At 41.7% G+C, this 15450-nt stretch overlaps 1 protein-coding gene across 7 annotated transcripts in view; it reads left to right on the forward strand.

Annotated features, from left to right (window-relative positions):
- Nucleotides 1–37: 37 nt before the first annotated feature.
- LOC119011653 (rho GTPase-activating protein 12-like) overlaps nt 38–15450 on the forward strand; it is a 54708-nt gene continuing 39295 nt past the window's right edge. For all 7 annotated transcript variants that reach the window (XM_037084963.1, XM_037084964.1, XM_037084965.1 and 4 more), the window contains exons 1-2: nt 38–269; nt 8195–8963. In XM_037084963.1, the coding sequence (XP_036940858.1) occupies nt 8265–8963 (699 nt within the window). In that variant the 5' untranslated portion in view covers nt 38–269; nt 8195–8264. The remainder of the gene's footprint in view (nt 270–8194; nt 8964–15450) is intronic.

Raw genomic sequence — 15450 nt, forward strand, 5'->3', positions numbered from 1 at the left:
CCGCTCAATAGACGATCTTTGCAGTGGCGGTACTTGCCAAAGTTGTCAGGGCAGGCGTGAGTCCGCGGGAGCGAGCACTGCTGTGGATTACACCGGCCAGGAGAGACGGGAGCGCCGCTATCTCACAAACCTGACAAGTAACCAACTAGTTTCACACGGCGGTCTCTCGGCCGGGGGAAGTTGACGAGGGGGATTTCAGCCTCACGCAGGAATAAACCGGAGTGTGCCCTCTCCTCTCCACGGACTGTCCAACCGCCAGGAGAGAGAAGGTACGTCAGGGTGCGGATCTTTGACTGCGGCGCTGTTTGGGACACTGAGGAATGTTTAGCTAGAAAGCTAATTAGCTAGCTAACGTTGGCGACAGATTAGCTTCCAGTAAGTCAAAAACAGACGCCGAGGCGAGGGGCTATTACTTCACGTTAGTGTGACAAAACGTGAATATAAGCTAAAGGTTAAGAGTTTTACACCTTTACTGGAATCGAACAGGAGTATTCCCATTTTCATAAAGTTCAGAGGAAGGCTGCACAGGATATCAGGAACTGCACTTAACTAATCCCATTAGGAATGCTAGCTAAAGGTGAAAAAAAAAATCAGAGCTGATTAACAGTCAGCTCTGAACAGCAGCCTCATCTCAGACATGTTAAAGTAAGATATATATATTTTAAAGTTGTGGTTGACTTCATGAGCTGTCAGCAGTGAGGTGAACCTGTCAGGGTGCAGCAGGCTGCTCACAAAGCAGGTTTTCATGTCACCTTATATATGTGTGATGTGTGTTACCAGAAGTTTGGTTGGCCAGTGTGCACTACAAAACCAATCTTTGTGGTTTTGCAAATAGGATTAAAATCACAGTCTGGTTGGTTTGTGTACTGTTGATTGATCTGTGCACTGATTTTAGTCGAGCAAACACTTTACAGCTATGCTTATTGTAGCTATAAGACTTGTGAGCATTGTCCTGAAGGTTTTCAAGGTTTGCTGGTACTATCAATCAGATATCAAGATACTTTTCTTTGCTATTACAGAGCTCTTACTTGCCTAATAGCTAAAGTGTCTGTTGACAGGTAATTTAATTAATTTATCAAGCAATAATGCCAAACAATGGCTTGTGAAATGTGGAGTTTTGCTGCTCTCTTGTTGTTCAATCAATCGGGGGTCATTTGGTTTATTGATCAGTAAATATGAGATTAAAAACAATAGAAGGCGATGTGATGTTGAATTTGATTTGACGAGTGTCACTCCGTCCAGCAGTGTCTGTCTGCTCTTATATTAACATCAACATACCTGCCTCTATACAAACATGTCCTCCTCTGTTGTGGACACTGTCCTTTCTTTCCCATCTCAAGATGCCGTACACTGAGCGAGCTGCAGCTGGATGTGGTTTGTTGAAGTGTGACAGATTGTGGTTACATGACGGTTGCACGCGACCTCAGGGAGTTGAGTTTCGAGGAAAGTCGCGGTGAGAGGTGCCTAACTGGGGCAGCCTGTGCTGAATCCAAGCTGTTTTGGGAAACGTGGACCTACATTTGCCGTGATTACGTGTGAAGGTCACAGTGCAGTACTTGACTGGCTGCGCTCGTTCCTGATGTTACAGACTGTAACAGATTGACCTAAGATCAGATTGTCTCACTTATCGATTGTGATATTGAGCCATGCTGATGTTTTTTTGTTTGTGTCTATCTCCGTAACTTCTGCCACTTAGGTCTGTCATGTTACTACATTTGAGTTGATGATTTTTTCTTTTCATTTCATGCCACTCCTAAAGAAAAGACTATAAGAGCTGAAACAAAACAACCTGTCCAGCATAAGTAAGATCTAGAAAACCAAGCTCTTTATTCCTGACATAGTTCAACTTTGTGCTCACGTTAACAGTTTACTGACCTCAACCAACAGATGTAAAAAGCATATTTCTGCAAAACTTAGTATAGTATTTGTCAGTCTGGTCCCTCTCAGCTCAGTTTAGATATCCAGTGGGTGCTATCAGCAGGTGCAAACCAAAATGTTTTTGGACCTACAACCAGTCAGAGAAACAAAATGTTTGACATATTGCCGAGCAGCACTTGCAATTTGGGGCACTTCTTGGTCTGTTTTCAAGTAGATAAGATGGTGTCTCCATCACAAACGTTTCCATATTGAAGCTCATCTGTACATTAAAATGTGCTTTTGAATATATTTGAGCAGAGAAACAGGAGATGCTGTAACACAACTTTGATTCATATTTGATCAGCACTGCCTAGTTTGAGAGTTTCATCCGTGTTTCATGAGCCTGTACAACCAATCAGAGCAGCGAAACAAGTGACTTTTCAAATCTGATGATGCTCATCTGTCAGTCATTGTATCAAACCCGCCCCAGAGTCAATAAATGGCTGTGATTGGCCCGTCAGGAGCCAGGGTGGAGGGAAATCTGTCTGAATAGGAGTTTTGCCAAACGTATTTGCCAGAGCAAATGAAACATGAGCTTACAGATGCGTCCGGTTCCCAGGCTAGAAAATCAGCAAAGGAAAATGCAGAGTAATGTAGTTTTCCATCCACTACAATTTTGCAAACATTAGAAGTTAAGTGCCTTTGGATAAACATTTTGTAGAGCCCTATGCTCCACTCAGGTGCCATTAAACCACAGCAGAAGATGGAGGCACAATGAGATGATGGAAGAGCAGCAGTCATTCTTCAAACGGTGGAAAATGAAGTAGAAATAGTGATGGAAGTGTGATAATTGTGTTTTATCCAGGCAAAGGAAAGAGACGGGTTCAATTTTTCACTTCATGTTACAATATACATAGATCCCTATGGCCAATAAAAAAAGTGAAAGTTGACGTCTGGGCTGTCTCATAGTGAACTCCTCAAATGAGCTCAGCGAGTCTGATAATCATCTCTCCAAACTCTTCCAAGCTCCCTTCTCTTTAAATAACTCCATAATGGGAGAGAAATGTGCTCTCTCTGATGAAAACAACTCGCTCAAAGTAATCACTGGCAGCCCGCCTCTGGATAGAAACAGTCTCAGCTCTGCTAACGAGTGTCATGTGAGAGGCTGCTAACTCTGCCGCTCGCTCGCTCGTCCATGGAAACATTTCATGGGTTAATGGTGAAAAAAAACAAAAAGCTTTTCCAAGGTGCTGTTTCTGTTTTGCTGAAGCGGTTGAAAATAGGAGGGTGTGTTGCCTACATGTGCTGACAACGGCACATTTTCCACCCCATATCAGTCCAAACAGTCCCACATGCATTTCTTCCATAGCCTACCATCAGTCTATACGCTTCGGCTGAGGTCCTGCCATCATGTCTTGGAGCTGCAGATGGTTTTATTCTTCTGACCCACCCGTCTACCCCACAACCTGCTGTAAATCTTATTACCATCACATCAAATTAAGGTGCTTCCTGTGATTTTGCTGATTGGACCTCTGAGAAGATTTGTGCTGTCTGCTGATGCCCGGAGCTTAATCTAGGCAGAGATAAGTGAAAGAGACACTCAACCTTCTAAATGCTTTTCAATATAGAGATTAAGAGTAAACAACTCATCTTGATTCATGGGTGTGTTCTTTGCGGTACCCTGCTTAAATGTTAGGATACTATTTGGAAAAAGAGTTTATATAAGAGGGAAAGGAAGTAATGTTCCATTCATTTAAAAATGTTACGACCACAAGTAATTGTTATTGCCATTATCATATATTTTGCAGAGTACTTTCTAAATGGATAAAAGAGTTTCCTACTGGCTGTGGCATCTTCTTTAAATCCTTTATGTTATCTGATGGATGCAAACCATGGACATAACACAGCTTCACTTCTCTCGATTTTGCAACTTTAGTTTTTAAAGGTTTAATTTTACGTTTTGTGTTGTTATGATGTGCTTATACTGCCATGGTTTAGGCACAGATACCACTTGGCTGGGTTAGGATAAGATCAGATTTTTTGTAACCATCATAATTAAAAATGTTAAAAACACTGTGGTCCCTCTTCAAAAATATCCAGTGATTTCACTCTTACACATGCTGCTGAAACACAGTCTCAGACTGCAGTAACTGGCCTGGCAGGCTTGTTTCTGGCGTCTGCAACTTCTGATAAGAAAGTCCGGTCATAAAAACATGTAATGTGAATCTAATGCAACAGATATTGTTTAAATGTCATTATGATGCATAGACGATGACCTTAATAAATGTGAACGTATCAGTGGTTTGCAGAAAAAGGATATGCTAACATTTTACCCAGGTGACCAGGCTGTCATGTGTATCAGTCTAAATCATGTGAAAATAACTGGTCGGTGGTTTACCTAAAAACCTTTTGCAGGATATTGCAGAGAAGTGAACTAAACAAAGAGAAACAACCAGGGGAAATCTTGCACAAGGGAGGCAGGAAATTAACTCTTGTCTAACTGCTGCAGTGACTTAAAACACAAAATTTCCCACACTTTTTTAGTTATTTACCAGCCAAGTGATAATAATAGAAGAGCGCCTCCAAGGAATCATATTTGCTTTTGAGCAGGTTGAGGAGGCCGGGCCCTCTGTTTGCTCAGAGTTGTTAGAATCGGAAAAGTACAGTAAAAGATAAGGTGGGCAAACCGCAGAGTTTTCACATGAAGTGCATCACCGTGACGGATTGTGTCATAGAGCATTCAATGTCGCAATGTGCACAGATCAAATCTCACGCCGACTCTGGATGATGTAGGTCAAAGCTGATTGAAAATCTGGAAGTGTGGCTGGTGCAGTTATGGGTAAAAATCATGATATTTGTATTATTTAGTTAGAAAAAAATTCATGTAGCCGTCTTCTTCCTGTCAGGTTAGCCAGCTGAACGAACAGGTCGCAGGTTAATGAGGAAAGCTGTCCGTTCGTGTCATGATATGCCCGCGATATGTCGGCTTTAGTTCAGTTGGCATCAGAGGCCAGTGTCTGGTTTTAATTTGGCTAATGGACGTAGTGTTGGTGAGATTTCCTTCAGTACCTGTTAGCCTGAACCGGCGAGGTAATCCATGGTGATACTGTCCCTGCAGTCACAGTATCACAGTAATCCAATCACAGATCTTTATTAAGCTAATGCACAGCTGGCAAAGGTAACAAATGCCGTAGTTATATTGCGTAATAGCTGCCTAACCCATGTTTACTTTTCAGCTGGCGCTTGAACGGTGACACCACTAACCTTATTATTGTGCCTGTAAATCGAGAGGTTATAAAAAGGGTGTGGCTCAGGTCGCTTTGTCGTATGTAGTTACTTTTTCCCATGATATGCTCATTATGGATTCCTCAGACTCTTAATACATTGAAAGTATGATCCCTAAACCGATCCATATTCTGGGCTTTGTCTGTCTGGATGGTTGGTTCTGTGGGTCCGTGTCTCTTTATGCACCATGAATATAAATGCAGAGAGATTTCTTGTCTTGATGCTCAATAAAATACGAGTCATCTTCTTGGTTTCTTCAGGCTTGTTCTCACTGGATGTGACTCACTGATGAGTTGTAATATCCTGCTTTAACTGCTACCGACGCTGTAATATCCTGCCACTTTATTTAGATCAGATCAGATCACATCCAGCCAGACTGCACCATCTTTAATAATCACTGTCTGGGGATAAAATACTTTGTTAAACCTCATTTTGTTGTGTTTTGTGGGGGGGTGAGGGACATTATATTAATTTAAAGGATGGGCCAGGATGTGCTCATTACTCCATGAGTCTTGTTACATGCTGTGCTTTGTCATGTTGCTCTCTCGTCAGTGGCTTAAACTAATGATAGTTTTCGTTGTTGATTGATCTACTGATTTTTGTGTTTATTAAACAGTGAGTTTTATTGTCTATGATAAAGTAAAACAAAGTCGATTAGTGTTTCCCAAAAGCCCAAGATGACTTTCTCAAATGTCTTGTTTTGTCCACAACCTGGAGATATTCAGTTTACTTTCAGAGAGAAAATAATTACACTAAAGATGCTGGAATCAGAGTAAATTGATTTATTTTTCCTCAGTCTTAACATGCTCCCATACATCTTTAATGTGGTTGAAGTCATGTGAGTGAGGAGGAAAGCTTATGAAAGTCATGACTTTAGTTATGTCAAAACTTTGAGGTGTGTTAGGTCTCATTATCCTGCTAGTATGATGAATCATTCTCTGCAAAGTTGCAAACCAGAGGGTGTAGCTTGTCTCCAAAGGATGGAGTGGTACATGACTCCCTGGTCGGGGTGGAGTCAGTTCAGTTCAGGTGTCTAAATCTAGTGTAGGCAAGACCCCTCCAGACGTGAATATTCCTGTGCCATGTATTACTGTTTCTCTTCTGCTACACCCTTCTGTTACTGACATAAATCTCTAATCTGGATTCATCGGTAGGTAGAACATTTTTCCAGTCATCCGTTGTGAAATTCTGGTATTTTTTTGCCCACGTCAAGCAGCTGACCTTGTTTCACCTCCTGAGAAAAGTCATTTAGAGACTGTTACCGTCCTCTTGTAGCTGGACATTTGCTGATTTGAGCAAATTCCGTGTCCGTTGTGCTGCTTTCTCTTCTGTCTCTCAGGGAACTAAAACTGATGTGTTGAGATCTGATGATTTGACGCTGAGGAAGCCTCTCTTTGATAAGAACAACAATTTGACTTATTACATTTTAATTTACTTTCTGAATCCTTAAACCTTCTGATCATTTCCAGCTATACATGACAAGATTAAAGCTTTTCAGTGTGAGCTCAGACTGTTGGACCATATGAAGTGAATCGATTGCTAGACACTTGCAAACATTTCATTTTCTAGATCACCTGCAGTCCAGGATGTTTTAGTAATATGCTTAGAAGTCCTGCAACACTGCAGCTTTCTTTAGAAATCTGAAACACTAAACAAAGATGCCTGAGCATGATACACATCTTTGAACTCTTAAGCTTGTTAGAGCATAAAACATATCCTTTCCTGCCACTACCTAAGGCTCAAACTGGCACTAGCAGCAACTTCTCTTTCTATGGGAATAGCACAGAGGTAGCCTGAGGCAGCGTATGACAAGATCTCATCCTGCCCACGGGCAAAACGTGCACTCAAAATATAATGAAACATTTTCTTAGCTTTGGCCTCTGTTATTGTCTTGATTTGCCCTGTGGATCAGTTTCCCTGAACTCATGCTCATGTGTGACCTCAATGTTCGCTTCAGATGAGACGTGCCTTTTAAACTCCATTTCAGTTCTACTGTCAATCTAAAGAAAAAAATGGGAGACTCTTTAAAGCTCATGTTGCTCAAGGTGTGTTGGTGCCTCATCTCATGTTGTAAGAGAGAGAGAGACAGTGTGTGTGTGTGTGTGAGTGTGCACACATGTGACTTCAGCAAGAAACTATGTGTGTGATTCGACTAATCTGTGCGTTCAGCATGCCTCAGTTGGCGCTCGACTAGCCGTCATTAGCAGACAGAGGAACAGAGCTGGACACAGAAAAACAGAGATACGTTAGTGGAAGAAGACCATGTGAGTCACATTAGTGTCTCCACTCCTTCCGTCTGACTTTATGTGCCACTCTGAAGCTGCGCTGCCTCCGAAGAGGATTAAAGGGCTTCAGTTTGTGTCTCGTTTATTTGTTCTGATTGGGTTAGGTGAGAATTAGGCTTTAAAAGAGATTGTTGTCTGTGTCTGTGTTGTAGTAAAGGTTATGTAAGAAGACAGAAAAGGAAGAGGCATTACCAAAGGTTGGTCTCCTGGGGAGAAGAAATATAGGATTGTTATTTTACTTTTTGTACTTTTTAATACAATTTTTACCAGATGATAGTTATCCTTAAGGACTCGTCACAGCTTAAACAACCTAACAACCATTATTGTATTGTCTTTTCCTTTGTTTTGTTTGTAGTTTTTATTTCAACAACAGTTTCCGTGACTGATCATCAGTATTTTTTCTGATACCGACTACTTGGTGATTCCTTTTCTTTCTTCCAAATTAATCACCAACTTGATGATAGTTAAATTGCTTGAGTCAGTTTTCAGGCAGAAAAACATTGTTTGGTTCCAGCCTCTCAAATTTGAGGCTTTGCTGCTTTTCTTTGTCACGTCTTTGGGTTTTGGACTGTTCATTTAACAAAAGAAGCAATATCAAGATGTAATTTTGGACTTTGGATTTTCAGAATTTTTTTGCACTCTTTAGACTTAACAATTAATAGATCATCCATGAAATTGATTGTCAGATGAATTGATAATGAAAGGTGCTTTCTTTGTGCTGAGGGATTTTTACTCTCTACTTTATCTCCTTGTTGTTTCCCCTCCAGGTCTGCTCAGGAAGCCATGCTAATAAACCTCCTCTTGCGGTGAGCTGCCTCTTGGACAGTCGGAGGCATCATGGCGGAGCTGCCTATTGCTCCAGGCCAGGTCTACATTGAGGTGGAGTACGACTATGAATACAAGGCCAAAGACCGCCTCATTTCCATCCACCAGGGGGAATGCTACATGCTAATCAAGAAGACCAACGAGGACTGGTGGCAAGTGAAGAAGGAAGAGGGGACTAAAGCTTTCTATGTACCTGCCCAGTATGTCCGAGAAGTCCGCAAAGCCCTCATGCCACCTCCTAAACCTATCCCACATCCTCCCGCTACCACTGGCAACAAATCTATACAAACTGGGGGTGGGCTCTGGGTGAAGCCTTCAAGTCTGGAACTTGGCTTCCCGGACCAGCCTGCTGAGAACCTTCACAGACGTGAGTCTAACTATCGGCGCTCACCGTCTGCTCAAACTGCCTCCACTGGGCACTTCAGTCCCCCAATTCACCGCAGGGACAGCAACCACCACCATGCCCCCAGCACTCACACCGACCATGACCGAGCTCTGGCTGACATCCTTGTCCACGGCGGAGGCCACCAGCCGGAAAACAAAGGGAAGTCGAGCACTCTCCCCCGCAGCAGAGCTCGATCCCCTGATCTGGTCAGAGCCCCCCTGGATGTGGACAGCACCCAGCACTGTGACTCTGCAGGTGAAGACAGACGCACCAACGACTCGGAGTCAGGAGACGAACTGAGCAGCAGTTCCACCGAACATCTCCAGGTAGAGTCAACATGCACGTTTTTATATTATTTTGTGCCGTTAAATGGTTTTATACATGTGAAACATTTCTACTGTGAGACCCAGTTTAAAATTTGGGCCCAGTCCAAGACTTGCAGGAACACCCTGAGGGAATTCATTCATATTCGTCACAATTGTCCACTGGATGACAAATTGTTTAGCCTTTGACCGCACAAAAACACATTATTATTGTGTCACACTATTAAAGCTACATCACGTTTTGCTGCCTTTATTTAACAGTTCATGAGATGATTGAAGTCAATCATTTTGTGTTGTTACAGGCAGCAGATTTGTGAACTTGGCTGTACTTATTGTCCCACATCTTATTGATTTTAAAGGTGTCGGATGTGTTTTGGGTGATCCGATCTCTTGACCCAGTTCTGACAGTTTTGTCGAACAGGAGAGCGATCTGTCACTCGAGGCCTAAAGCTACTGAGGTGTGGGACAAATGCAGCTTCAGTCAGAATGGCTCAGTGAGATGGGGCAGCTGATTATTTGTGAGCCTGGTCAGTGGGGGTGTTTGTTCCTGAGATCATTAGCTCAGTCTGCAGCTGAACAAAAGCCAGAGAGAAAATAGAAACCGGGTCTGTGTGGTGGTGCTGCCTACTGGGTGTAGACCCTTTTTTTGTGTACAGAAAGGAGGGGATTGTAGTGCAAGTTGTGTTCAAGTTACACATGTATAGAGTGGTGCTTTTACAGTTTGTGGACTTCGACCTGAATACCAATACTTAAATGTCATAAATGTCAACTTTGACACAGCTCAAACAATGTGGTCACCGAGTGCAACTACTGCTTTTGAAAAATCATTTTCTTTGCTTTATACTTGACCTTGACAAATCTGTAACAGCTTTTGCTCGTTTTTTAATTTGATTTTGCCATTTGTGAATCGTAACAGTTCCTTTTAAAGCAGGTTTACTTGCCTGCGATGGTCTACTTCAGAAGAGCCAGTGTGCAGCTCTTTAAATTCTTAATTTTCCTTTTTTCATGAATTATTATAACCGCAATACAAGAAATAACAAATGCACATTCTCACAGAGTTTTAGCTTAAGATGTACTGAATAATACACTTTCCAAGAAACCCACGTACCCCTGAAAGTGATTTTAAGAAAGAACAAGACATTTGGTCAAAGCGTTCAGTCTCTCTCAGTGCTATCAAATTAATTCTTGTAATTAATCTATCTTAAAAGATTCGGACAAGATTAGGCTCCCCATCCACTAAATAACTCCTGACTCCTGTTTCTTACTCAAGTTCTGGTCACTCCGGCACTCTGTCAACTTTACTTTTAGAGGTACTGACTTCAGAGCGATGCATCACACGATAACGTAACCACTGACTCAGTATGTTGTGTTTTTAAAGGTTATCTAAAAGTGAGCATATACAATTTCAAAGTTCGTATATTCTCTGAAAGCGGCCCCCCTGTCCACAATGGAGTTCCTTCCTTCCTCTGTGTGCCATTTATTTTAATGCCACACAGAGGAAGGCATGAGAAAAAGGTCAAAGCAGTCGAGCCGGTTTTTGGTATTATAGACATCAAGTCCAGCATTGTGTGACTGTGAACACTGTGATTTAAAAGAAATCACAAGTGTTTCTTTATGTTGTTTAAGTTTTATATAGGAAATTAGATAAAACAGTAAAAGAAATAGTGTTTGACAAGTGTGAATTGTATGATGTAGCTGATGATAGAGTTGAGATGTCCTCCGATAGCAGAGAAATTAAATGATTTGTTATTCTTCACATCCACCTGTGTTCTTATATCAGAATAGGTAAATTACCAAAAATACCGTCCAGATGGCTTTTGTAAGCCAGTTGCATATTTTAAAAGCATTTGGCTAGTTGCCGCTTCCTTTTTTGAGCCCTTAACATTGTTTCCATTAGATGATTGATTGATTGTTGTGTCAGGTGGATAAACAGTCCTACAAAAGCCATCATGTGATCCAGCAGGTGGGTGTTTCCGAACACCAGCCCGGTGAAGAGAAACTGCCTCAGTTTCAGTGGGTTGTGTGTTTGTTTTTCCTCTGTTCTGTCAGCGCGCTGCTGGTGACAACAGCTCAGGTGTGAGTCAGGACTTTCCAAAAATATGCAAACCCCACCCCTCCCCTCATATTATCTCCTCTCCTATCTCCTTTCCTGCAGTGTAATAATAACGAGTGACTTTTAAAGCAGGAGAAGGATGAGTGAATGTGACAGGAAAGCAGCAGAGTAAATGTTTCCTGCTGCCTTGGCCTTGTTCCTTATTGGCAGCTCATCCGACGCCTTCTGCTTAGTTCCTCGCTCATGAGTGTGCAGAGCTGCTCAGCTCCTTGCCAAGCTCTTATCTGCCACACTGGACCTGACGATGGGGCCTACTTTGTCACCACTTTTGCGACCAGTCAACTCTCACCACCCTCCGGGATTCATTCATTGCCACGTTTTTTCATCCGTTGAATGCTGCGCTGTGACCATGTCATCCATTAGTCATTATCTCAGACAGATGAGCTGCTTTTTAATGAAGTGTGGGGTTGTTGCATGTCATCTTTCTTTGACCTTTTCCAAAATATCACTGATTTCAGAAAATGGGTGTTCATGTGTTTCTCATTAGTGATATCTCAAGACACTGCTGACTGAATTCTGATGATATCTGAGGGATATATTATTAAAATGAGCTTTTATCAAATTAATTTCTACTCATTTTTTGCCAGTAAATCCATGCAAATGTTTTCCATCAAGCTCAGCTTGATACTGTTGACCAATAACAAGTATCCTTGGCTCTTAGAGAGAGAGCAGAGAGCGTCCCTACATCAAAATGGTTTTACCTATTTTATGCATGCATGAACTTAGCTGTGCTGCTTCCTGATGTGAAGTTAGGCCTCTTGTGTTTCTTTTCATTGTACATTACAGGGGGCCACACTCACCATAAGGGCAAAGTCCTGCTGCTTATGCAAGATCAAGACGTCCCGTTGCCTCTTCACGATAAAACCCTTCTAGTAGGGAGAACTGATAAAAGCACAGCTACAGCTACAGGGAGTGTTGTAGCTGTAGACTTCGCTGTTAGTTCATCTTAGCACAGGTGGGGGTTTGGTTAAAAAAACTGTCTCCTCTGAAATATGCCTTAAATGTTGAATGCTGTGTAGACATCCGGCATCACAACTATAAGGCAATAAAAACAGCCATTGATCCTTATTTTGAAAATGTTGAAGTTACCAGCAGAGCTCTCACTTGATAGTTTCATGCATACAGTAGGTTTTAAAGCCCCCTGGCTGAGGTGGATTGGACATTGTGTCCAGTGAAGCAAATGTCTCCCCCCCCCAGTGTCTGAATATAGTGGCTGTCAAGGTCTCAGTGTGTTTTAATTTGCTGCTTCACTGCACCGCCTCATCCATTCTGCTTTTCATCACCCCTCTTCCTTCAGGATCATAATAATCCAACAGTGCTTGTGAGAAACACTGAGTATGCTATACACTGTGTGCTTTAACTTAACATGATTGATTTTTATTAGCACCAAAAAAAAAGAAGCTTTTTTTTTCTTTCTTCCTTTTTTCCCCTTGTACCATCAAATGTCGAATCATTGCTGCTGAACTCTGTTTCTCTTGTCATGTTTCATGGCACACTTTAATCTTTGGTGTTGAATCATGATGCACTGTGGTGCTATGATGGTGCGATACAGATTTAATTCTGCTATAAAACACCCCCGTAGAATTTGTCAGATACTTAATTCTTTGTGAATAACAGGGCTGAGACTAATAATAATCGTCATTATCGAGGAATCTGCTGATTTTCATGAATAATCATTGAGTCTGTAAAATGTCTCATCATAATTTCTCAGAGCCAGATATGTCTTCAAATTGCTTCTTTCTGGATGAAACTGAGTATCTGTGTGATTGAGTCCTCACGGCGTGTTTTTCTAGCTGGTTTCAGAAGTTGAAATATTCTCAACTTTTCAATGCAAGGCCCCAAGTCCCTTCACTTTTACCATTTATTTTATTTGTTCACCTGGTTGCACATACAGTCCCGCTTTTGTCCGACACACTTGAAGCTGCCACGATTATAGTGATGAGTCCTTATGCTTAGTCTGTCGCTTTACAGAATCTACAATACTTGAGAAAGTTTTCATTTATTTACAAAGTTATGTCCTATGACTCACCAAAAACATCTGAGTCCATTCATCAGTTGCTCTTTCTGGGCACACTGCTTTTAGCTTCTCTCTAGCGTCTCACTTTTGAAACTAACAAACGCGTAAGAGTTAGCCCCTCTCTTTGATTGTCACAGTCAACAACCCCCACTCAACCCTGCAGACTCCCATCGTTCTCTGTGACAGCTGTAATCAACTAATGACTCCCAGCAGGATGATTGATCGGAGGAAGCACTTCCTCATTTGTTTGATTACCAAGTGCGTCAGGAAGTTGATTTGGCAAGTGCGCGTCTTCACACCGCCTCACCTATTCGTACTTTTAAGTGGCTGAACACACCCGTGCGCGTTAATGAACGTCCGGAGAGCATCAAAATAAGTCATTGATTAAATTCAGTCATTCATTCAACACACACACACACACACACACACACACACACACACACACACACACACACACACACACACACAGACTGAGTCAAGTGGTCTTGAGCAAGGGCACCATTTTTGTTAGTTATGCAAAGACACACACACACACACACACACACACACACACACACACACACACACACACACACACACACACACACACAGAGGGATCTGTTAATGGGAGCCAGACCATCTGCACTACTGTTAATTCTCTTTCTGTGCCTTATTAAAAAGGCTTATTATATCACATGTTGGCAGGGAGAGTCAGAACTCACTGCAGGGTTATTTAGATGTTAAATCATCTTCTCTTTCAGGGGGGCCCAAAGTGTTTTCATGCTGAGGACCCCCAGATGGAAACATAATAAACAATGGGCTCCGATTTGTAAAGACTTTTGATAAAGCATGAATTAATTGCAGTTGAGAAAGTTTCTTTTTGTAACTTAGCCTCGGGTTTTCCATTGATACAGTTTGTACATGAGCTTCTTCCTCTGCCTTTGACTACTGAGCTGCACCCTTCTGCGACTGTTGACAGAAAGGGAGTGACATTGAAGTTAAGTAAGCAGTCCACATATTTTCCCAGACTTTCTGCTCTTACTGCTGAAAAAAGGTTGTTTTATTATGTTTTGGATAACCTCAGTTCTGTGTTTGCATTCTTTCTTTTTCCATCTTATCTTCCTCCGTCATGTTTCCTGACAGATTGTTTGTGGATTACAACTGCTGACCTTCTGTCACAAAACCCACGTCTCTCACATCTGGGTCACTATTCAACCAGATGACTATGACCGCCAGCACAGTGACGTGCTGAGTATTTTTTGTGATTGAATGATTTATACCTTTGTTGATGAATTTTTTCATCTTCAATCATCTTTTTTAGGTGAAAAATATAAAGAAAATATGTTTATTTTCCTAGAAAATTAGAAAAATAAAATCTTGAGCGTGCGTTTTAGTTGTTAGAAAAATTATTTAGAAGATGAATTAAATATCAAGATTTTTTGTCCTGTCTTAGATACAGGACCTTGATATTGACCAGCCAACACTAAATCTTTGCTGCAGTGATTGCACCGTTTCTGTTGTGGATTCTGATGTATTTTGGGATTTGAGGCTCAGGATGACTTCACAGATGTCTCCTTTCAGGAAAATCACCATCAGCAAACAGCAGTTCAGTTGGGAATAAGCATGAAAAAGTCTCAGTAGAGCAGCGCAGACTGTGTCAGTTTTAGAGCTCATCGCCAATGTTATGAAGCATCCCTGAGGGGTCCATAGCACTGTTCTCAACCTGAGACACACAAACACACACAGACACACACACAGAGCTTCAGGCGGTCTGGCAGCAAACCCGCTCCCATGCAGTGTGTTTGGCTGTTGTGTAACAGAGCAAGGGTAAGGCCAGGTTTGACACCCTCACTGTGTCTCTCTCTTCCTCTCACTCCTTTTCTGTCTGCTCTAGTTTAAAATTCACTTGGTCCATCTGTCCAACTTAACCTCTTTAGGTTCAAGCGCTGCGATATTAACTTGCTTCAGCACTGAACCTGCGCTAAAGCCAGTGTTGGAAAGAAGTGCTGCCTGAAAGGCAAAAACCACAAAATGACATATTTAGAGCTGGATAATATTTTTTAATCCCAATGTAATAAACTTTAAATGTCACCAGTTGGGAAAACATCGACAGAAGTTTGGCTAATCCAGCAAAATGAAATACATTTGCAATTATGGTGCTTACATCATCATGTTGATGGAAAACAGCTGTAAATCCAGAATTGCCATGAAGTAAACAAGACTGGCTCACTGATTTACAACACCGCCTCGAATGCTTAAACACCCACAGATTTTAAAGAGATGTTTTGATGTGAAAGGTGTTGTAAAGGTAACGACAGTGGACAGTGGAATATTTTTAGACTGTGTGGCGACAACTGCACCTTTATATGTCTCTCTATTTC

The sequence above is a fragment of the Acanthopagrus latus genome, chromosome 21, assembly GCF_904848185.1.
Source record: "Acanthopagrus latus isolate v.2019 chromosome 21, fAcaLat1.1, whole genome shotgun sequence".
Taxonomy (NCBI): domain Eukaryota; kingdom Metazoa; phylum Chordata; class Actinopteri; order Spariformes; family Sparidae; genus Acanthopagrus; species Acanthopagrus latus.